This window comes from Ursus americanus, chromosome 2, assembly GCF_024610735.1.
Source record: "Ursus americanus isolate L20-20 chromosome 2, mUrsAme1.1.p, whole genome shotgun sequence".
Taxonomy (NCBI): domain Eukaryota; kingdom Metazoa; phylum Chordata; class Mammalia; order Carnivora; family Ursidae; genus Ursus; species Ursus americanus.
Genome location: NC_142128.1, coordinates 25781413 through 25805444, shown reverse-complemented (window position 1 = coordinate 25805444; position 24032 = coordinate 25781413). Strand labels below are relative to the sequence as shown.

The 24032-nt window shown below is 50.8% G+C and overlaps 2 protein-coding genes across 5 annotated transcripts in view; one reads left to right on the top strand and one right to left on the bottom strand.

Moving 5' to 3' along the window:
• The window catches only part of IQCK (IQ motif containing K), a 120124-nt gene extending 115914 nt beyond the window's left edge, over positions 1–4210 (top strand). For both annotated transcript variants that reach the window (XM_045770927.2, XM_045770925.2), the window contains one exon: positions 368–4210. In XM_045770927.2, coding sequence (XP_045626883.2) covers positions 368–423 — 56 coding nt within the window. In that variant the 3' untranslated portion in view covers positions 424–4210. The remainder of the gene's footprint in view (positions 1–367) is intronic.
• GPRC5B (G protein-coupled receptor class C group 5 member B) lies at positions 2827–22446 on the bottom strand. 3 transcript variants are annotated; one of them, XM_045770922.2, is made up of 4 exons: positions 22270–22446; positions 13475–14488; positions 5776–5888; positions 2827–4421 (listed from the first exon to the last, which is right to left on the bottom strand). In XM_045770922.2, the coding sequence occupies exons 2-4, from the start codon at positions 14478–14480 to the stop codon at positions 4377–4379; spliced, it is 1164 nt and encodes a 387-aa protein (XP_045626878.1). In that variant the 5' UTR covers positions 14481–14488; positions 22270–22446; the 3' UTR covers positions 2827–4376. The 3 variants fall into 3 exon arrangements, with proteins under 3 accessions (XP_045626878.1, XP_045626879.1, XP_087726233.1); XM_045770923.2 differs by lacking the exon at positions 22270–22446 and adding an exon at positions 21951–22038; XM_087870107.1 differs by lacking the exon at positions 22270–22446 and adding an exon at positions 20719–21018.
• Positions 22447–24032: the final 1586 nt, after the last annotated feature.

Below are 24032 nucleotides of genomic sequence, written 5' to 3'. Positions count from 1 at the left end.
TCTGTATGAGAAGATGGGGATCGGCTGAACCTATTCTAGTAACTGGCTCACAAGATATGCAAATCAAACCATCCTGCTGTCTGCCTCAAACTTATACAGTAGTGTATGTTGATAATTTTTCAATAAAACTGGGGCGGGGGGGGAAGAATGGCCATGAACATTACGTGGTTTTGAAGCCTTAGATTCTGTCCTTGGAGCACAATGGCCCTGTCTTCTTCCCCGGGGGTTCCGTGGCGCCAGAACCATAGTGGGTGGCCAGCGGGTTTTGGTGTCACGGATCTCACAAGTCAAAGTTTGCTGTTTTCAAAATGACAAGTCTGTCTAGGTACGCAAATCGATTCTGACTTTCTCTTTCATTTCTTTGCAGTGAAATGCAAAATGGAGGAGGAGGGGGAAGTGGCACCTAAGACTCCACCACCTTAACCACCAGTGTGATCTTTTCCCTTCGGAGCTTCAGTGACCCGTGAGGAAAATGTACAAATTATGCCTCCTCTCTGTTGATTTTTTTAACGACTAGATTTGGTACATGTGAATACAGCATCTTTTCTGCACAAGATAGGATTTGTTGCAAACATGCTTTAGTGCGTATAGTTTATCATACGAGAGTCCTGATCATGACTTTCTGCATTATCCCCAAGTTTTCTTCTTTTATCCATTATTATTTCTTCAGTGCTTCAGATATATTCTCCACCAACCGCCGTTAAAATGTACAACGAACTCTAGTGCCAAGAGACGTTGAAGTGCTTTACTTACCAGTTTCCCACTTTTGGCTGCCTTTGCAAAGATCGATACTTAAATTTAAGTCCCAAACCTCTGCCATGGGTTTTAAGTTTATCTGGTGAGTATTCTTTTCATAAAAAAGACATATTGCCTATGACCATTTCCAGAGGAGACTGACTGTTAACTCTGACCGCAAACCCAACGAGTCGAGACACTTAAACCCAGACAACGATAACAGACAAAGGACTTGGTTGTCGAGTCCCCAAAGTACTATCGGAAGTTCCTCATCTGATGGGTGAGCTCACTCATTACCCTCATTTGTTCTGCAGTTTGCTGTTAACCAGGATCCCCCCATTCAAAATGCCACAGATTTAGCCTCCAGGCAGATCCAAAAGCCTCGTAGTTATTCTGGGTGGTTCTGACAAGCTACCACACATCTTAAGTAAATAGTAAAGCCTTTATTTTTGTGTTAAGAACAGCATTTTGAAAATAAAACCTATCTGCCCATGCTTTACAACCTTTAAATTTGTAATATGTATATACAGTCATTTATGGTACACATTGATTGTCTTGAAATTTCTTTAACGATTTTTTTTTAATAAGTATGCAACAGTCAGCCAGGGGAGGATGAAGGTACATTATAAAACACACATTAATACATTTAATAAATATATATTATCTATCAAAAACGAGCCTTAGCTCTTTATCAATTAATAAAAAGCACCTGCTGAGAACTCTTGTAAGCTGGTATAATCATTGCATCATTGGATTATAAAAGCCACAACGCTCCCTTTCAGTTTGGGGTTTAATTCAGCACTGGCCGACCTAGAAGACCACTCCAAGTTTACCCTTGTTCAGTGGGCCCTGATGGGATCTGTGCTAAAAGCACGGGATCCCCAGATTTTCCCAGTTTGTCAATTCTCTGAGCTGATTCCCTCACTCCCCACCCTCCATATCCAGTGGAGAAATCCAGGATAGAATGACCATTTTCTATTAAAAGGGGGGACAAGCGTGGCTGTTATAGTCCCAGAGTGATTTTAATAACTGGACACAGAAAGATTTGTGCTTACAATTAGGTATTTTGATCACAGATGTTCTCCTTCAGGTCATTTTCCCTCAACAGGTGTTGTTTACATAAACAGAGGTGCCATTTGATTTTGTATTTAGTTTGCTCTGTGGGGGCAGCTGGTGGCCACAGTCTCTTGGCAAAGGGGCCTCTTTGTTCCCTTCAGGTGGAGTCATTAGAAAAATACCCGTTCTCTGCTCTCTGCCCTCACTTCCCACCTCTGCCCCGTTAGGAGGGCATCCAGCCCACTCTCAACCTTAAAGCCAAAATAAAACAAAACCCAGAAGTGCAATAACGTATCAAAGATTTAAAAAGAAAGGAGGGAGAAAAGGTCTCATTAAGTGAGGTTTCTTTCCCATGGCTCAAAGTTGATTCCGTTTTTATGTCGGTGAAACGTTACTTTCCCCCTTGTAGCCATTTACGCCGTGCTCACCTTATACGCCTGGACCACCAAGAACTGAGAGAGAAAACGATCGGGTGAATTGCCCCCTTCTGCAAGGGGGGTAGGGGGGCTCTTGCAGGCGGAATCACTGATGGGATCAGAGAGCTCCAAAGGACTCCAGAGAGCGGGGGTAAGCAACCATTTCCTGGCACGAGAATGTGTATTGCTGTCGTTTTTCATCGGACTGGACCGAGGCGTTTGGAGATTTCTGTATTTTCACAATCCTGGGTCTGCATGCAGCCACCACCCCCACCCCGGGTCCTAGCTTCTTTCCCTCCCTCTCCTCCCCAGTACTCCAGCTTTCCAGTCCACCAATGACGCTCCTTGAGAGAGGATTGGAATCTGATCCTCTAGAAGCAAGCACATGCTCTGGGCAGGGGTGGGGCTGTTTCCCAAAGGTCAGGTAGGGGTGGCATTCTGGTGCCATGCTTTTTTTTCCTCATGCGTGGCAACACAAGGAAATGCACTAGCTGGAAGGAAAACTCGAAGGAGGGCCATGTAGGGATGGCCAAACTGGCCTCGTTTACCCCATTGCTCTGCGAGGTTGCAGGGGGGAGGGGAACTGTGGCGAGGACGGGACACAGCAGAGACTAGGGCCTTGAGAAAAATCAGAAGGTTTATTAAAACAGCTCAGACATATTGGCTTATGAAGAGGTCAGTTCCCCCCCCCGGCCCCAAACACTAACCTTTTTCATTTTCTTTAAAGGTTAAAGGCTTATGGGTTGTTTCATAGAAAAAGCAATATAGTCATTAAAGCATATGCCAAAAGACTCACCCTCTTTATACATTTCATGCCGTCAGGTTAAAACTCTTTGCTTTGCATCACTACTAGTGATTATGCTGGCCAAACAGTGCAGAGAACATGGGGCTTTTAATGGCCGAGATGTTCGAAATGCCAAATAACAAAGGAATGACTTGCTTAGGACAAATGGAAACCATGACAGAAACAATGGGCTTTGAAGAGAACCATTTTCATGGAACTTACAGAAAACCAAGTCAAAACATGTCCCACATACCCTCCAAAAGCAGCAAGAACCCCTCGAGTGCTCCACCCATCCCTGGCACTTGCACTCCGTCAACATCTAACACCTGAGAACTCACTGCATAGGCAGCGGAGTGTCATCTCTCCCCTGGGATGCCCTGCCATGTGCCATCATCGCGGAAAATCTGCTGTGGCACCTGCCTTCTGGCCTGCCACCCTGGGGGGAGCCTGTCAGCTGATGGCCCATCTGAGCTTTTAAAATGAATAAGGGAATAAAACTGGGAAAGGGCTTGGGGGGGGGTGCACTGGCAAGTGCAGGACGAGGGGGAGCTCATCAAGGGAAAGAGACTGCTGTCCCAGGCGGAATATCGCTGTGGCTCCACCAAGGAGGGAGAGGGGGCTTGCTTTTCTGCCGTAGACCTGCAGCAGGAGGCCCACAGAGGGAACAGTGGTGGGTCACCACTTTCTAAATGTGATGGTCACTTCAACTCCCAAATAGACTTCTCTTCATTGGCACATGCCCTGGTCCCTCCCCCACTACTGGCTGTAAAGCTCATCCCGTGATTCGGCTGGGCCTCACCTTGGAATCTCACCCACAACTCCTTAACTGCTCCTGACCCCCCCTGAAATGTGCAAACCAACAGGCAAGCTGGTGGAAAAGTCCCCATTAGTCCTCTCAATGAAACAGTCATCTCCAAAAGGCCACCTGGGGTCCAGCACTTGCTGGGGAGGGGCGATGGTGTGGGGACCTCCACAGTCAACCAACACCAGCCTGGCCCACCGGCTGTGAATTTGGTTCTGTTCTACCTCCAGAGGATGAAACAGTCTTCCCAGCCACATTTTCGAGTGAGCCTAATACTATTTGCAATTAGCTTTGCTTTAGTTTGCAGGGATTGAGGTTGGTTTGGTATTTCGTGTGTGTGTGTGTGTGTGTGTGTGTGTGTGTGTGTGTGTGTGTGTGGCAGGGGACGGGAGGGCAGTCGGTGTTAGCTTTTCGGTTCAGCAGTGTTCACATTTACACGAAATCCCCTTGTGTAGGATTTCTAGATCTCCTGGCTGTGAGGCAGCCTTGTTCGGCTACTGTTACCGATTTCTCCCTCAAGAAAGACACAGCCAGGGAATAAAATCGGTAAGAGAGATTCTTATTCTCTGGAACTTAAAGTCTTTCACCAGAGGTGTCTTCCAGTGTAACTTGGCGGAGCAGTTGGGATCTGGAAACAAGGATAACACACTAAGAACTTTGTGCTTTGCAAAATCAACATCAGAAACCAATTCGTTAACAATGTGCCAAAGATAAGTTACCTTGCTTTTTCCTAACAGGCTGAGTAATTCCCAAGAAAAGCAGCAACCGCTGTGTGTGATGCTGCTCTGTTCTTGGGAAGGCCAGGTCCCCTTTTCTGTAATCATGCACCCCAAATGGCTGTTTCCTCACTCAGAAACCCACTTGGCTTTTTTCGAAGTCCATGGTGTTTTTATGCCCACTGGCCTTGAAGAGACTAGGAGGGCTTAAGAGTGATTGATGGGGCCATTTTCTAACATTATTTATTATAACACACAGGCCGAATGCTTTCGAGTCAGGCTTTTTCTTGGCACCCGATAATAAAACAGCCCAAGGGATGGCAGGGGGTTTTCAGAAAGCAAATCTGTGAGTCTATTTGTCTTTGAGCCTGTTCCAAACCAGTGCAAACCAATGCCTTGCATACCATTCAAAAGGCCAGGAAAACCCAGAGATCAAAGACCATCCCCGACTTATATTAAAAAAAGGAAAGAAAAGAAAAAAAGCTCAGGCTGAGTTATGGAATTGGCACATGATATAGGAATGGAAGTCCAATTTACATGTGTAAACTGGCTTGATGCATTGTTTCTGAAAGAAGCATGTAGCTATGTTTGGAAATTAAATGTGGGAATGACAGTGTGTCTTTGGATTGCTGGAGAAACAAAATGATGTAATTGCACGGAGGCAAAATGTAAACAATGACAATTCTGCTGAAGGTCTGTTTGGCATCAGATAGTAAAACCTGTTTTTGTGCTCGCAGGAGAGAAATGATAATCACTCCAATTTCTTAAGACATCTTTTAAGGAGTGGAGGTGGGGGAACCCGGTACCCAGCTGGGGCACAGGGTGGGGGGCGCGGTGTGGGGGATGGAGGGTGGGGAGCGGGGAAACACTGGGTTGGATGTCAGGAAAATCTGTTGGGGGGGGTGGTTCACAACTCTGGGCTTTTCCTAAAAGTCGCCTCTGGGGGTGGGGGGGGCACCTCCTACAAAACGAAAGCCACAGAACTCACTGGGTACGAGGAGCCCCAAGAAAGAGGGACTCTTTCGAACGAATCCACAGATGGTTCACGAAACATAGGTGGATCTTCCGAGTGTGGAGAAAGGGGGTAGATAGGGAAAGAGAAATGGAAGCATTGCATGCATTCTAGCTGCAAGGGGTGTCAACTTGAGCCAGTGTGTGTGCAGGGCCCGTAAGCAGCCTCCACAGAGCAGTATGCCCCCATTGAAGCTGCCCCCAACACTGACCGCTCTTGGGCTTCCGGCCAAAACATCACCTCTTAATACTTACAGTCCCTCCATTGAGCACAACGGCCATCTCAGTGGGCTGATACACATTGCTTCTAAACGGAGCGCTCGGTCTGTTTCCCAAGCTGCCATTGCGAAATCCTGCTGTTCGGAGAGCTGAGAGAGGTAGGAAGCAGCAACACAACACCAAAACAAAAAACAAAAAACAACCCACGATTTTGTTTTCTTCCCCTGCATCAACAGCATGCTCCCGGCACACATTCCCCCCCACACCCCTCCCCATTCCTCCCCATTGTCACAAGCCAGATTCAAAACAAAAGTCACAAAGGGGCTTTGTTCTCTGGCTCTCTTGGAGCATGACCCATCTCAGTGGGGTTGGGAAGTTTGTAGAATCCAGGGCGCAGGCTGCTAGGGTGGGGGGCATGGTGGAGCCTCTACCCGCCCTGCCCCTGCAGGCCATGGGTGACAAGGAAGCCCCTCTGCATCCCTCAAAGGTCTCCTCTCTCACCACACAGTGTCACTCATGTCAAGTTCAACATCACACCGTTCAACACCGGTCCCTGCTTCTGGATACACAGAGGCTGACAACCCTAAGAATGTGGACATCAAGTACATGATAGAGGCCGTCTTCGTGGGAAAGTGACGGGGAAGAGAACACAGGGACTCCAACCCCCACGGGCAGGGTATTTCTAAACAGGAAAAAAAGAGACAGCTGTAGCAAAGATGGCAAAATATGTCAGAACTTTTTAACCTAAGAGAGGTGGGTAAATGGCGTTTCCTATTTGCTGTGTACTTTTAGAGATCTGAATTTCCTTTTTTGTAAAGAAAACCCAAACTACACAAAAAGATATGGAGAAAACGAATGCATATTGCGAAGTCAAAGAAGCCAGTCTGTAAAAGCTATATACTGTGTGATTCCAACTAGGATATTCTGCAACAGGCGCAAGTACAGAGAAATTAAAAAGACTAATGATGGGGTGGGGTGGTGAGGAACAGGTGGAGCACGGGGCATTTTTAGGGGAGTGAAACAATTCTTTACGATACTATAATAGTACGTAGGTGATATTACCCATTCATCCAAATCTGTAGAACTGTACAAACAAAAGAGTGACCTCTAAAATGTAAATTGTGGACTTTGGTTAATAACAATGTATCAATATTGATTCATCGACTGTGACAAATGTACCACTAATGCAAGCTGTTAATAATAGGGGCATGTGGGAACTCCCTGTAATTCCTGCTCACTTGTGTAAAACTAAAATTGCTCTAAAAAATAGTCTATTAAAAACTGATACAGAATGTAGGAGCACTATAAAAACAAAAGTCCGTCTCAGTTGTAACACGGACTCTGTTATTTTCGTTCTCGTTGAAGGCACTAATCTTGCTTTGCCAAGAAAAGCCTCACTTAAAGTCTTCTCCGAAGAGGGGCACTTGGGTGTCTTAGTTGGTTAAGCCTCCAACTCCTGATTTCGGCTCAGGTCATGATCTCGCGGTTGGCTCAGGTCATGATGGCAGGGGTGTTGGGACTGAGCCCCACCTGGAGCCCCGAGTGCAGCCCCACATCCAATCGGGCTCCGTACTCAACAGGGAGTCCGCTTTCTAGCATCGTAGGTACTTTCATTATTTCCACTTTACACAGGGCACAGAGAGATTAAGTTACTAGCCCAAGGTCACACAGCTGGAAAGAGGCAGAACCAGCATTCAAAAAACCAGGCAGAGAACCTATGTTCTTAACCATCACACGATGCTGGCTTCAAATACTGATTTTAACCATCACACTTGAGTTTAAGTGACATTAGAGAGGGGCAGCTCAGCTCAAGCTGGACCAAAGAAACTGAGGCACGGTGGGGAATGAAAGTCTCCAGACACAGGTAAACCTCTCTTGCGTTAGCAGCTCCATCCAAGCCTTCAAGCAGCTCATTATGCATGAGCTAAGCAAGGAGATACCTTTCCCAGGAAGTAGAGAAGGGGGAGCCAGGGAGGGGCACCAGGGGATAGAGGAGGTAGTTCATGGGCTCTTACTAGTCTCAATTCCTAGCCTACACCTGCTTGAAGAGAGGGAACATGAAATAGCACTGCTTTCCTTATAATGCACAGACCTGGCCAGCCGTGGTGGGGAACCTGACCCCAACACATTTTCCTCAAAGAAACAAAGGCTCGACTCTCCCGGCCATCTGTGAGTGCCTTGGCCCCAGTGTTGGCTATGACCTCCTTCTACCCTGGCCTGAGGTTAGCATATGATTTCAACCTGGCCAATTAGGTCCAGTCAGAGCCATCTCTGGGATTTTTGCTCAAGCATCCTGGGAAATGTTCCTCTTTTCCACTGGGACTCTGTGTAAGTCTAGAGTTGTGGGCTGCCATGGTATTAACAGGGCCAAGAGATGGAGAAAGATTAAATTTAGTCATCACCCGAGGGTCCTTGATCTAATGATTCCTGTAGCCCGAGCCCCAGTACATTTGGTTTTTGTTGTCGTTTTGGTTCTGCTTAATTAAGGCAGTTCAAATCAGATTTTGTATTACTTGCAACTACAAGTGTTGCATCTAACACCACACTCTGACCTGGGTCGCTGTGAAAGGCAAGCAGGGCTCACCCATAAGAGCGTCCCCACAGGAATCTAAGTTTTTAGGTTGAATGCCAGCCTTCTATCCAGACTCTGCAAGTGAAGTTAGATTGACCCTCCCCCCAAAGCTGATTCAGGGCCTTGCACTGGGAAGCTAAGAGTCAGAGTTTAAAGAGCCCTTGGTCCTAATGACATCTGAGAGCCCAAATCCCCTAAAAGAAAGAATGTTCTTTATTGCTCCTTTGAAAGGTTAACATTTAATATGCCTCATTAGCGCTTTCCAAGATGTGATCTGAGGTGCTACATCCTTCGGTGCATTTTAATCTTCTATCACATACCTCATGCCTTGCTGATACTTATTAATAAGCAGGAGGCTGATGAAGTGGTATATACCTGGGATCTCATTTGGGGCAAGGAAGTCTGGAAGCAGAGGCCACTGGGGCTTAACTGAGCCACAGGCCACCTGGGGAATGCCCTTCCCATCTCCTGAAGACGTCAGAGATTGACTCTCAGGGAAGAGAGCCCAAAAGGTTGGTTGGCTAAAATGCAAAAGAAAGAGGGCCAACTGTAACTCCTGGGCAAGGCCCCTAATGGGGCCTGGTTCCCTAAAATACAAGCCAGCTGAGGTCAGCACCAAAGATGACAACAGTTGTTCTCATTGTGGCTAGGGAACATGCCCAGATGTCCCCCAGCCAGCAAAGCAAGGGTTTCTAGAACAAGGGCAATCCTAGCCAGGACTCCAATTTAGCCCATGTGAGCTTTCTGAGGGAACTGGCTTTGCCTGGGGCCCATCCTGCCTGGTCCCATGTGAATTTTGGTGGGCACACATTTGGGAGGATCCGAAACAAGGCTACTAAAACAAAGTCTGACAACATCCAAGGTGAGTGAAGAAATGGGGCTCTCATACAGTTATGAAATGGTGGGGTGGGGGGGCAGGCAGTAAATCAGTTTAACTTTTAGGGGGCCATCTGGCAGTATCTATCAAGATTTAAAGGTGTAGACTCTTTTTTATGCATGTCCAGGGATTTTTTTTTTTCTCGCAAGAAGTTAATTGATGAAGGGCACAAAGATGAATGTTCACTACAGCATTACTTATACGGAAAGCCAGAAACAAGTGGAATATCCACCAGCTGAGGATCAGAAAAATAAATTATTGTGCCCAAGGAAAGCTCTGCATCATGAAAAAGATACTATAGCTCTGCAGTCACTGACCTGGAAAGGCCTCCATGCATGATACAATATTGATTTAAGCAAATACACTGCAGAACACTACGTAGATCAGTGGTTACATCTTCAAAGCACTTGGAGAGCTTAAGAAACCTAAACCCAAACAGACTTAGTCAGAACGAGGGGGCAGGCACTGGTAATTTTTTCTAAGCTGCCCAAGTGTACAGGTAAGTTAGAACCAGTCTATGGGACTGTGTGTGTGAGAGAGAGAGGGAGAAAGGGAGGGAAGGAGACAGACTGTGTGCTCTCTGAGAGATGTCTGGCAAGATGGGAGCAAACAGCAGTAGCTGCTTTTGGGCAACGGGATTTTGAGCAATTTTTGTTATTTTTACTTGCTGAAACTTCTACATGATTATTCTCTTTTTTGTCACCAAAATGGTATGATAAAACTGGTTTTATTTTGGAAAAAAAAGGGGGGGGGGAACAGAAAGACAACTTACTTGGCTTTGGAATTTGTCAGAGTGTGAAATAGATGGGGGTGGGGGAAACTTCTAGATGCCCCCCCCAATCACCTAGTGTGCCAGCTCTGGTATAGCTGGTTCTCACCTGGGTCCCAGATACCTCTGATCTCTAGATCTTACGTGGATAGGAAGGATTGGCTGCACTCTCTCAAGAAAAAAATGCATGTAGTGGAAAACCAACATCCCCCCTCCCTGTTCTTAGAGTGTAAGCTTAAACAAGTTGCCTGGCCTTGGACCTCAGTTTCCTGCTCTATAAAATGGAACTGATAAATCCTGTCTCCTCAATGCCCAAGTCATCTGGTACATCAGTGAGCTTAGGGTCACTAATGTGCTTTGAGGAGAGATGAGTGATCCTGTGGCAGACGAATCAAGCATTGAGGCTCTGGAACCAGCCTATGTGGGCTCAAACCCTGGCTCTGCCTCTTAGGCTAGACACATAGCCCTTCTGTGCCTCAGTTTCCTGTCTGCAAAGTGGACATCAATGGGTTATTGTAGGGATTAAATGACATTAGCCACTGAAATGCTCAGAGTGGTAACTGGTCCACAGTAAGCACCTACTACAGGTTAGCCAGCCTTACTTTTGAAGACCCTAATGCTTGGGTCGTTCTAGCATCGCCATTTCACTGCAAGTAAACTAGACCATCAGGTTGAATGACACTGATTCTTAGCCTTCTGGGGGTCACAGACAGCTTTGAGAATTTGACAAAGTGATAGACAAAAATTCCCCAATGAATGTACAAAAGTGCACATCCACTTCAGAAGTTCCCACTACCTTTGAGGTCCAGGGGGTGCCCATGGGTCTCATAAAGAGGACCCTGTTCCGGGGGAGCCAGGGAAGAGGTGGTTCCACCAGACCCCAGGAACTAGCCAGGCTCCTGACCTCTGCTCATGACATTCTCTGGAAGGCCTTTCTGGGCTCCCAGTGATGATGATCCCCATTCTGACCCCCATCTTGCCCTGGCAACATGGGGAGCTGACACTCATTCCTGCTAAATCCTTTCACAAACATGGGCTTGCTGGTCTGGGACTTTCTGGTAAGATTGAAACAGCTCTGTTAAAGACCACACCAGGGTTTCTAGCCCTATCCACAGGTGGGGCCATCGGTGTTCCCTCCTGTGGGTCTGCTCGGGAGCTGGAGGCACAGAGGAACCTGGGCAGGTGGGGAGGGCTCTGGGTGACCTTTGAGGATCTGATGGCTCAATGTGCTCCCCTCTGTGTGCAGGGGACAGGCAGGATGTACTCAGCAATCAACCCAACAAGGTTGACTCTGCAGTCATGACTGGCCGGTGAACACTGCCCAGCTGCCTGGGTGAGGAGCACTGAAAAGGGGACCATGACCATCTGGAATGAGCCACCTCCTATCTGAATGTCCTTGGCAAGTTACTGAACCTCTCAGAATCTCCATTTATTCATCTATAAGATGGGAATAATACTAGAACCTGCTTCACTGGGTGCAGCAAGGGAGGACCTGGCACAGTTAACGCTCAGTAAGCAAGGACTATACTAGGTAATCAGTACTGCTACTACTGTTAAAGTTATTATTATTATTATTATTATTATTATTATTATTATTATTATTACAGCCTCTGCAATTTTATTGAATCTCAAGTGCTGGGAACCTAGCCGACTCACTTGAAGTAATGACTCGAACAGATACTGCGGAAGCATCCACAGCAGGGACTCCGAGTGTGTGCCCGCACCACGTCCTCTAGCTCACCTCTGAATCCCACTGCAGGGGTGATGCACGGTCCTGGGTACCCAGGCAGCCTCCACTTCGAGTGCCCACCAAACCTCTCAGAAGCCAGCGGCACTGATTTAGCCAGAGTAATGGGGCACATGGCAATGAGAGTGGGTGACAGGATATACATGATGGTGGGCGACAGAGGAGTTGGTGGCCAATGCTGTAGGCTCCTGACTTGGAAGGTCAAGTCTAAGGCTCATTCTACATGTATCCCTGTCAGGACCGAGCCCCAGCTGCCCACGGCAGTAACCAACTCATTGATGTACTTGTCTGGTTGTTTCTGCCCTCCTGGTCTGGTTATCCCTCCCCTCTCTCTTGCAGGGAACACCTCCCGGGTAAGCCAGCTGTACCCAAGTCTCAGGCTCTGTTTTCAGGGGAACCCAACCAACACACACATCCAGCATGCCAGGTCCTGGGGGAGACCCTCAGGATGTTACTTCTAGTGGTACATTCTCTCATTATTTCTATTTTACAGATGTGAAAGACTGAGGCTCGGAGAGGTAAAGCAATCTGCTCAAAGCCACACATCTAGGAAGTACAGAGGGCAGGACCTGAATCTGGGCATCTGACTCCAGGGACCAATTCATACATTCCTGAATGACGGAGGTGGGGAGCCACAAGCATTGCCCCCAGTATCCCCTGCATCCATCTAGCACCAGGACTACAAACTCAAACACTTCTAGGTAACCAGGGAATTAATATATTTTGCAGCTGGGTCAGGGTGCAATAGGGAGTGGTGGGGAGTGTGGTAAACATGAAATGGATCCCCATCTAAAGGAACAGCCATAATTTGGCTGTTGTAAATAATGCTACAGTAACCATAGGGATGTAGAAATCCCTTTGAATTAGGGTTCATTTTCTTTGGGTAAATAGCCAAGAGTGCAATCCAATTACTGGATCATAGGGTAGTTCTATTTTTAATTTTTTGAGGAACCTCCATTCTGTCTTCCACAGTGGCAGCTCAAGTGTGCATCAACAGATGAATGGATAAAGAAGACGTAGTATATATATATATTATGGAATATTATTCAGCCATAAAAAGAACAAAATCTTGCCATTTGCAACAACACGAATGGATCTACAGAGTATAACGCTAAGTGAAATAAGCCAGTCAAAGACAAATCCCATATGATTTCACTCATATGTGGAATTTAAGAAATAAAACAAAGGGGGGGGGGGAAGACAAACCAAAAAACAGATTCTTAGCTATAGAGAACAGATGGTTACCAGAGAGATGGTTGGGGGTTGAGGGGATGGGTGAAAAAGGCAAAGCGGACTAAGAATACACTTTTCCTGATGAGCACTGAGTAATATATGGAGCTGTTGAATCCCTACACTGTCCCCCCTGAAACTAATAGAACACTGTATGTTAACTACACTGGAATTAAAATGAAAACAAAGGAGCAGCCACAACTTCTGAGAGGTAGAACCTTCCAGCTTACACTGGTTCCCATCAGCTCCAGACCACTGTTGCCAGGTGGGAATGTCAACCCAGCACTGCCAGAGCTGACTTTTCAAAAGAGGTGAGAAACCTGGATTTTGATGTTAAATTAGTTGTCAACGGATAGGAAAAAAAAAAAGCCAAATAAAAATCCCTCTCTGGGCCAGTTACCGCACAGGGGCCAATGTGTGCGGGCTCCCATCGGCCAGGATTGCCCCGGGGAACACCAATCCCCGCTAGAGACGAAGAAGGGAGTCCTCTGGGGGCACATGGGCCCAGAGCCTAATGGCGCAGGGTGGCGACCCCTTTACCTGCATTGTGTTCATCCATCGAGAAGGCCTTGTTCTCCATGTAGGTGCGCGGCAGCTGCACGTCCTCCTCAAACGCCGTCTCCCGCATCCTGGGCTGCGAGGTGTCGAAGTAGTTGGGCGTGTTCTCCTGCGGGGCTGGCAGAATGGTGCAGTGGATTTCCGGGATGGCGTGGAAGATGACGAAGACCCAGCCGCTGGCCACCAGGGTGATGGCCAAGGTGGGGTCGCCCCAGGCGTCTCCCTGCCGCAGCTCGGCGTTGCCGAAGAGGTACATGGTCATCCAGGCCACCCAGATAAGCACGGAGAGGAAGGCTGTGACCAGGATGCAGGCCCCGTTCTGCTTCCACTTCTTGAACTTGCCGCACAGCGTGAAGAGTGCCAGCCCCAGGGCGGCCACCAGCAGTACCATGTCGTAGATGAGGGCCATTACGAAGTCCATGGGCTCGTAGGCGCAGGCCGGCTTGGCGTCGCGCAGCACGGTCAGCACCAGCCACTCGATGGCGATGATGACCTGCACGAGCATCAGGCACAGCGCCACGCCCACCAGCTGCCAGCCCGAAGGGCTCTTGCCGTGGCGCACCAGCCTCCGCACGCGCCACGCCTGGCTCAGCAGGCAGGAGAAGCAGAGCGCGAAGAGGACGCCCCAGAGGAACCGGCGGACCGAGCAGATCGTCTCGTCCTCCCGGATGATGAAGGCGAACGTCAGCCCGAAGAGGCCCAGGGTCCCCAGAAGGAAGAGGAAGTGGAGGCCCACGGGGTCCTTCTTCTCCTTGTCCTTGATAAATGGCAGCCGCACCAGCAGTATGAGCATCAGGAGCAGCGTGATCAGGGCGCCCGCCCCAGCCACCGCCTCCACCACGATGCCCCAGATGGTGTCCAGGTCGCACAGGGACACGTACTGAGGGAGGAGATCCAGTCCACAGCCCCGGGACGTGCTGGCGTTCTCCGAAGCCCCGGAGGCAATGACGGCGAGCAGGAGGAAGGCGAGCACCTGGTGGGTTTTCATCTTTCTCTCTGACACCGGAAATGTTCCAGAAGATTGAGGACAGGGGAGATGTTTGGAGGGAGAAAAAGAGCAGTTCACTGTAAGATTCCCACTTTCCTGACTTCTTTAAGACCCCCCTCATTTAGAATCTGCTGGCCCATAAGGCACCTTTGACAGGTCAGAAAAAGGCACCCCCTTCTCCAGACAGCACAGCCCCTGGGGCGGCGGGGGGGGGGGGGGGGTGGTGGGCGGAGGTACAGGGCCCTGATTTCAGCTCCCATCTGCAGCCTTGATCTGGCACAGTGAACAATCATGAATCATCATCACTAGTGGCTGGAGAAGAGGGTGAGAGATTCACTCTCTCTGTATACTCTTTTGTATTCTTTGATTTTTATATTCTGTGCTATGTCTGACCTCTTCAAAAAAAAGGGAACGAAAACAAAACTTTGAAGAGACAGCCATGAGCCCAGCACTGTGCTGAGAATGGTATGCACTGCCTCTTTCCAGTCTCTCAATGGTTACAGCTTAATATTTACCCATGACTCACTCTAGGCCAGGCACTGGGCACATCCAGTCCTTACACTGGTGACAAAACAGGGTCTCCAGGAGGTTAGGACACTTGCCCAAGGTCATACCACCCGGGTCCTAGAAGCATGTCCTCATTTCAAACACAGTGTATCCAAAATTAACTATCGCCCTTTCCCTGGCCCTCATACCTCCTCCCCAAATCTCCAGAGAACCCATCCTCACTGCACCCCTGTCTGTCTCCCCCACGGTGGCTGCAGGATTCCCCTCGGCACTCTTTCAAGCCCCCATGAAAGCTGGACTCCACACAGCAGCTACGGCAAATGGGCTTAACCGAAGTCCCATCTTGCCGCTCCCAGTCCAAGCCCATTGCTCCGAAAACTGCTCCTCACCCCCACCCTAATGTTACCCTCTCAGACCTTGGCCAAGGTCACAACCCCATTCCTCTTCACCAGAGCTTCTTGTCTAGTTCCTTCTTTGCTCTAATAGTCTTTTTCTCCCTAGCCTATTTCCTTGGCTTCTCCCATTCCCTTCTTGCCCTTCCCCTGTCTTTCTCCACTGCAAGATGCAGGAGGACAGGGACACTGTCTGGTCCACCGAGGTAGACCAGGGCTTCTCAGCCTTGGTGTCCTTAACATTTCGGGTCTGACTGTTCTTGGCTGTGAGGGCTGTTGTCCTGTGCATTGTAGGGTATTCAGCCGTACCCATGGCCTCTATCCAGTAGATGCCCGTAGCACACGCACTCCCCCAACCCCAAAACGTGACAACCCAAAAATCTTTTCACACTGCCGAATGTCCCCTGTGGGGGTGGGGATGCAAAATCGCCAGGATGACAGCACTGGTGTGAACTCGGGCACTAGCACTCGGGCTGGCACAAAGGTGATGCTTAGTGGATGCTGAATGAATGAGAGGCTCATTCACTGGGACTCTTTCCTCTGCCCCTACTGCCACCAGCTCTTCTTTTGAACGGAGCCAGCCCTTCAGAAAGCTCCGGCCTACACAGCTCTGCTCGGAGGCCCATTTCCAGGCAGCTCAAGCTGGACCTGCCGCCTTTGCTCCACCCCTGTGCAAGGTCATAATCAGCCACATCCATGCCGCTCCGGCTCCTCCCTGGGGCTTCCTTAACTAAATGCAGTATCGACCACCTCTCTCTCCCCCTCTCTGCTCCTTTACAGGATTCCAGGAGCAGCTCTGATCCTGCCTTGGCTGTGAAGCCATTGACTGGGATAAATTATTGATGCCGCCAAATGAGAAGGAGCCTGGTGCCATAGGGATCGTCACCTTTGCCTCTCGATGAGAGAAGGCGGGTTCAGAGCAGAAGGCATCTGGCAAGAGATGCTTCTTTTTTTTTTTTTTAAAGATTTTATTTATTTATTCGACAGAGATAGAGACAGCCAGCGAGAGAGGGAACACAAGCAGGGGGAGTGGGAGAGAAAGAAGCAGGCTCATTAGCGGAGGAGCCTGATGTGGGGCTCGATCCCAGAACGCCGGGATCACGCCCTGAGCCGAAGGCAGACACTTAACCGCTGTGCCACCCAGGCGCCCCAAAAGATGCTTCTTAAACATGCATCCCAGCATTCCACTCAAGCAAATTAGGGGTGAGGATGCACCCCAGACGTTAGCAGTCAGACTCCTGGTCCAGCCACTATTCATCCAGCCCATAAACTTCCCTGCTTTTGGATTAAGCCAGTTTGAGCTGGGTTTGTGTTACTTGCCAACAAAGAAGTTCTATGATTCCTCCCACATCATGTGGCCCCCTCTTCTTCCAGGAAGTCCTCCCTACCCAGTGTCTAGGCATGTGGATGCAACCAATGGCAGCCAGGCTTCAGTGGGATCCAGTGGTCTCTAGTGCATCATTATCATTGTGAAGGATGCCCAGGAGGTGACAGCCACTCCACGCTACAGAACAACGTCTAGGGTGATCAAGAGGGCTGATCACTGCCTCCCAGGACAAAGCTGAGTCTGGCTCATCCAGGATTTCTGGGGGATTCAGAATTGCCCTCCAGGGTTTCCTACTACTGCCAGAGTGAGAATGACAATACCTAACTCATAGTGCTCACCGCACTGTAGGCACACCTTTATGTACATCACATATACAAATGCCTTATCACCTGCACAACCACACGATGAGGCCATTACCATCTCCGTTTTGTAGGAAATAAAACATGGAGGTCAGCCAGCTTGTTGGAGGTCACACAGCTAGAAAGTGGTGGAGCCAGGCGGCAAACAATTGGACTATTGTTACTTGGGCTCTTACTGCAGACCTGGGTTCTGGAAATGTCACCTGGTAAGTGAGCCCTTTGCTGGCCAGTCTCTCCTGTCCCCCTCTATGCTCTACACCAGTACTTCTGATTTTTGTCTTTGTAGCATGTGCTACATTTTCAAATATTTTATTACCCTTCTGGTCTGTTCCCCCGCTCCTCCCGTGTCCAGGGCTTTGTGTATCTTGTTCTGCACCGACTTGCTAGCACTCGGGCAGGGCTCACAACCCAGCTGCCGAACCAATGAACTGGTAAACGTGGTCTCGACCCTCATGTTACCCCAAAAGGGCAGGTGTTCTCACTGCTGTCTTACAGAGGAAAGAACTGATGGCCTGAAAGGTTTAAGTCAAAGTTTGATCCTCAGACAGCCAACAGCACAGTGTCACCTGGGAGCTCCGTGGACATGCAGACTCTCAAGGGGGCGAGCCTAGCCCCCTCCCTTTCAACAAGCCGGCAAACAAGATCCACGTGCGCTCAGACGCTTGGACACACGCAGCCGGGGAAGCCAGAAGCCACAGCCACAGTACTTCCTGCCTCGCCAACCGTGCCAGAGACCAAGCAGGCGGCACCCACTGTCAGGTAAGCCCCATGCTGCCGCATTGGCCACTTGGTGCTTCCTCCCACCAAAAGAGCGGTTCTCCAGGAATCCCAAACTGAACAATGCCAGATTAGAGGTTTCAAGTCGCCGCAGGCAAGGCTGATTGGGACGGGATGAATAAATGGCAACAAACCCATGGGATGTAGGCGTGCAGCTCCTCAAAAGGAGGAATGAACAAATGTGAACGAATGCACAAGCCTCGGCTCACATACTAATTACCTTTGCTGCCAGGCAAGCTCCCAGAAATGTGACTCATTCAGAGGCTCTTAAATACACACTCTCTCTCTCTCTCTCTCTCACACACACACACACACTCTCTCTCTCTCTCTGTCCACCACCCCCCACCCGCAGAGGGGCCAGAAGCCTCCGGCAGGTGGTGGAGCAGCACGCTCCATTTCTCCACGAGCTGGGGCCTGCAGAGGCTGGAAAGAATGCAGGCAAGGTTCCCTGTGTGAGGACAGTGCTGCCTGCCTGAAGGCCACAGGCCCGGTGAGCTCTCCCAGCCCCGCTCCTCACCAAGCAGGGCGAACTTCCGAGAGAGATCTTCCGGTTTCAAGTTCTGCCCCTGCCCTTCTGCTAGTCCCCTGTGACCCTGGGCAAACTGATTTAACCTTTCTTGCCTCAGTTTCCTCCTCTGCAAATGAGGGGTGTTAACAGTCCCCATCCTGTGGGGTTGTTGTGATGAAAATAATAATGAGGTTTTAGGACAGTAGTTGACACAGGGTAAGCACTTACATAAATTGTCTATTAAATAAATAGAAATGATTGGCAAATATTCCCTCATCAGAGATTATCAACTTTGCTGACCGCTTTTCCAGGAGGAGCAGTTGCCGTGGAGATGGCGTGGGAAGGCGGCTCCCCCAGGTGTTTGTCCACCACTGGTTTCCAGCCTCCCCCATCACACCAGGCAAAGAGGCCCCTGAGGTGGTGTGAATGGGAGATGCCTTTGGTGGTAGTCTGCCCTGGGAACCTCTAAACTCACCTGATCCCCAAAGCAGGCGCTCTAAGCAGAAGCCTCACTGTGAAGGTGGTTTTTCCCATGGCAAACCCAGGCCAGCCTGGGAGCCCTGAAACAGGGTCTCTCTGTCACAAAGTCAAGGCGAGGACCCTCAGAGACCAGACACTGGCCATTCTCCTGGGAACTAGTGTCCCCATCTACCCACCATCCATATGAAGAGATATAAGATATGGGGGGGGGGGATGCTAGAACATGGAAGGGAAAGAAAAAGAATGAGCAGACGGGGAGGGGGTTTTCTTACTCCTGGGCATAGTCGGCAGTTTGGTACCTGGATGAATGCCTGGCACAGAATTTGCACTTTCATCAGTCTCCTCTCGAATGGAGGACCTCAGTGGGAGTGAAGCCAGACCTAACTATGTGACATGGAGCATTACTTAACCTCTCTGACCCTCAGTCTCTTCCTCTATAAAAGATAAAGATAGTGCCACTTTCACAAAGCCAGTGTGAAAAGTACATGAGAAATACTCCCCAAGCTGCCTGGCACACAGGGAATATAAGATCCCTGCTTATTAAAAAGACAATCATGATTCCATCGTCCTTCCTGTTGGGAAAATGAGAGGTAAGGCAGCTTGGCCAGAGGCTTACTGTAATTCACAGGCCAAGCTGTGACTAGAACTCATTTCTCCCAACTCCTGACACGAGGCCTTTACACTGCACCTCTGGTTTAGGCCCTCACCCCATGTCTGGCAGAAGGCCAGGATGAGGCTGTGGAGCTAGTCTTCCCCACGCACCCCAGCATTACACTCTGTCCCAGCCCACTCCCGTTATAGCCAGCCGATGGTGCATTTCCTGCTCTGCAAGATTAAACTGTTACAAGGTTTCCTGACATTAAACTGTTTCCCAGACCCACAGTCTCGCCCTCTGATATCTTTTCCAAGTTACAACATCTCATAATCTTCATTTCCTAATGCTGCCCAGACCACCAGCCTATTTGGGGGCCCTTGAATTTAATAACCCTCCTAGGTTAGTAAACAGGGTTGCCAGAACACAAGCTCCATGATCCATGAATATGCAAAGCAGCTCCAATCCTGTAAATAAAAGCAATCATTTAAATGCAAATTGCATCCTTGGCTGTCCGTTCAGGGGTGGATGGTTCCTCTTGGGCTGTAATTCGGAGAAGAAAATGTGACTAACTCAGAACCCCCAGGAAGCTCTGTGTGAAGTGCTTATGGGGCCAAGGGCTCTGGGTGGGGGCCACTTAAGGTGGACGAGAACTGCCTCAAAGAGGGGAGTGAATTTTAAAAACTGAGCTGCTCTTCAAGTGGGCCCACAGGACAGGACTGGCTCAAAGCGGTGCCCACAGGCCAGACGGAGCCCCTCAGAGGCTCCCGGCGCCTCGCCATCCCCAGAGGCAGAATGAAAGGGGAGCTGCTTTCCATCTCCATGTTGAGGTCAGGGGAGCTTTTAAAAATCAGAGCTCTTGGCTTCCTACTCAATACCCTCTGAGGGTTCACTGGCCCAAGGAGAATAAAACCTAAAGTCCTTTCCGTGGCCCAAAAGATCGTGGTCTGGCTGGTTCCTACATCCCCTCTCCCACCCACCCCCTCCACATCTGCCTCGGAGCTGAGCCACAATGGCCTTTGTTCAGTTCTAAACTCACTCCCACCTCCAAGCCTTTGCATTTGCAGTGCCCTCTGCCTGCACAGTGGTCCCCCAAGATCTCCCAGAGGTGGGCCCTCCATCTTGCCGGGTTTCACAAAAATGTCACTCCTGAGAACAGTCTTCCCTACATACACAAACCCTCATCACTTAATTTGACATCCTCCTGTTTTATTTTCCTGGCAGCTCTTACTTCAATTAGAAGTTACATCTACTTATTATTTTTTTACTTATTTAGTTATTTATTTGTTCACCCACCTGGGCAGTGCCCTGAGAGCCGGGGCTTGTCCGTTCTCTACACTGTAGCGCCCCAGCCCCAGTTCTGTAGCTGGTACATTTACTGAAAGGACAAATGAAGCAGTAAGGATTTGAAGCTTCTCTAACAAGACTACTTGTCTTGCTGCCTGCCCCAAATGGCGACTCCTTTCCCCTTCCATTTTTCTCCTTCTCAACTCAGCTGACCCCTTTTCAGACTTACAGCAGGGAACAGACAGAAAACCCTTCACTCCACAGCGCAGATACAAAACTGGCCTCGTGGAGGGCTCCCAACCAACAGATGATGATTTGCATTCTATTTACATGCTATTTGCATGCAGCTAAGCTCGAAGTCTGAATCCACCGAAAGCCCCTACCCCACCGAGAAAACTTCTGAATCAAGGTTCCTTGGCCGAAGTTCCCGGCTTTTGTGCCAGGTCCTTCCGTCACTTTTCCCTCGCTTCTCTTGTCTTTTCGAGGACCCCCAGTTCCTCCTGGGCTCTGCTCAAGTGCCCCCCATCCTAGCGCAGTTGGGCAGCCAATGTGGCGCGTGGGCCGGGGCCCCAGACAGGGACGCCGCTGCCCGCCACACTCCAGGGGCCTTTGTCCGCGCTCCAAGGAGCCGCCCCCTTAGCGAACGGGGGACGAGCTGGGAGGGGGGAGACTGGCTAGGCCTCGGTGTGACAGAGCGAGGGCCAGGGAAGGAACTCGCGAGCTGCGCTGGGGCCGCCCTCTGTGGCAAGGTCGGCGCCCGGCTCCCCGGATGGCTAACTAACTCCCCCGGGCCCAGGCCGGTGCGGGCGGTAGGGATCCCCAGATGTGCGGGGCTGGGAGCCGGTGTCCCCCAAGGACTGCGAACGCACCACACAGCATAGGGCTAGTCCTCAGCCCCAGCCTGGTCGGAATAGAAACGCCAAATCCCCGCCATTGAATGCAGCCGTCCCTCATTTGTCCCTCAGCCCCAGGTCTCAGCTCGGCCTCTTTCCCCACCGCAGTGTTCCCCCCTTGTCCCGTAGTGCGCAGGCACCGCTGGTTGCGAGCCTGGCCCCCAGCCCTTGCAGCAGGTGCGGCAGCTCACCCCCAAAGCCCGGTCCTTATAACCGCAGCTCGGTCTGCCCTGTGGTCAGCCCCCACGGGCTGAGCATGCGACCCCGGACCTGCCCACGGCTCTCCTCACACGACGAGTCACTCGGGTAAGGCTGGACTCCCTCACACTACTCCCAGCTCTCCTTTACCTGCGGTCGCTCCCAGACCCTACTCAGAGGCTTGGATCTCCACCTGGTCCGGGTACACAGCACCCTCTTCTCCCCCACCCCGCACCACCGGCATAAAGGTCTCCTGCCCTCCCCTCCCACCGCCCCGCCCTCTGCGGCTCCTCTCCCGCGGCACTGTGGTTCCCCCCTCCCCATCCCTCATCTCCTTCAGCAGATTAACCCCCCGGGGGGCTTAGAAGGGCACAAGAAGCAGACTCCCCAGTTCTCCCAAGTCCACGGCGGGAAAAGTTTCTGGGGTCCTAGCAGCGCCCTCCACCCCATCGGCGCGGCTCGCACTCACCGACCCCCGCGGCCTCGTAGTGCCGACGCTCCTGCTGGTTCTCGGCCTCAAGTCACATCTCTGCAGCGCGGCCGCGGCCCCCGCCCCGCGCGCGCCCGCCCGCCGGCCGGTCCTGTCTCACTGCATCGCCCTCGCGAGCCGCTGCCGCGCGAGGCGCCCCCTGGCCCGGCCCGCGCTGCTGCAGCCTCGGCGGCCCCACCCCTCTAACCGGGCCCGCCCCCTCCGACCCCGCCCCCCGGGGCATCCAGCTCCGCCCCCGGCCCCTGACCCGCGGGCTGTTACTTGCTGAACCCAGGGCCAATCGCTCTGCGTCTCTCCACCTTCTCCACCAGCGCAAGCCCCTAGCTCCCAGCCTGGAGTGCTGAAACGACCTCCTTCCAGGGTCCCAAATTTGGAGACACTCCCTCCACAGCCACAGTGCACCGATAAGCAGTCCAGCCGCACGGGACATATCCCCAAGTTGATTCATTTGCCTGAACACACACACAGAGGGATACTCCCACGAGTGTCCTAGTACAGGGGCTTTTTTCCGCCAGGACACTCTCCAACGTGGGTTCACAAACAGTAACTTCCCCTCAACGTACAAGCACCAGGTCCTGGACACAGACAGGATCCCGCCGCGCGCCTTCCGAAGTATACAAGGCACACGCGCTGGGTGTCCGCCTGGGCACACTCCATTCCCCCCACCCCGCTCCAATTTGTCCTTGTCCCTTTGCGCACAATACTCAACGCTTGAGTCCTTGACTACCCCAAACATACACGTTCACATGGTGCACCCCTCAAGTAGGTCCTTACGCAGGATCTCCACCACCAACGCGGCACACATCACCCACGTACACACACGGCAACCACTCTCCCCGGCGGCACACACCCGGCCGTCCAGGGGGCCACCGGCTCCGCAGACGCTCAGGGCACAGTCGGGATGCACGCCCACGGGACCGCCGCCGCACCGGCTTGAAGGACGGGTCCCAGACTGCCTCGCTCCTCGGCACTGAGTCTGGCTTCTGGTCCACCTGGCTGTCCGAGATCTGCATTGCCCAGATGGGGCCTGGGGGCTGCGGTCCAGCACACCCACGGGGTTGGTTCCCTCGGTGACTTTCAGGTTTTCGAGCTCCCCCCAAACCCAGAACTTTGAGGACCCACCGCTCTGGTTTCTCCCTCCACCCCATCCCGGTCCTACAGGACATGACAGGGAGGTGACCCCTCCTCCCAACCTCCCTGCGGTGGGGTGGGGATAAGGAAGCAGGAAGGTGGGCTGCAGAATAATATTCCCTTCTGGAGGTCGTTGTATGCCCTGATCTTTGAAGACCACAGGCCTTTCAGATTATTTCCACATTGTTTTCATCACCTCCCTCGAGCCACCGACCCCTCACCTCTCACCTCTCGAGCTTCCTGCCCACACAAGACGATTTTCTCCTGGTCAGGCCACGTACACCTCCGCGAACACCTTTTGTTATTTTTAAGGAAAGATGGAAGGGAAAGGCAGAACAATTTTCCTGTTTTATTTGCCGACGTATCCTCAACGCCTAGAACAATGCCTGGCATACAGTAGGCGATCGTGAAGCTTTTACGGGAAGACCCCTCTTCAGCGTTCCCGCCGGACCGCGGAATTGGAAAATGGATAGGCATTGCCACCTGGTGGTACCTAGTGGAACTGACGCCGAGATCCCGTCCTGTGTAAACGTGGGCAAGTTCACCTTTCTAAGCGTCGATTTCTTGCAAAATGCAAAATGGAGATAACTTTAGTAGTATATGCCTTTTGG

Bases quoted from the DNA above. Each gene is read 5' to 3' on its own strand.
- GPRC5B (XM_045770922.2), bottom strand. From the start codon at position 14,480: ATGAAAACCCACCAGGTGCTCGCCTTCCTCCTGCTCGCCGTCATTGCC. The intron at 5,889-13,474 runs GTAAAGGGGTCG...TACCTCTCTCAG, and splicing joins GATGGATGAACACAATGCAG to CTCTCCGAACAGCAGGATTT. The intron at 4,422-5,775 runs GTAAGTATTAAG...CCTTGTTTCCAG, and splicing joins TTGTGCTCAATGGAGGGACT to ATCCCAACTGCTCCGCCAAG.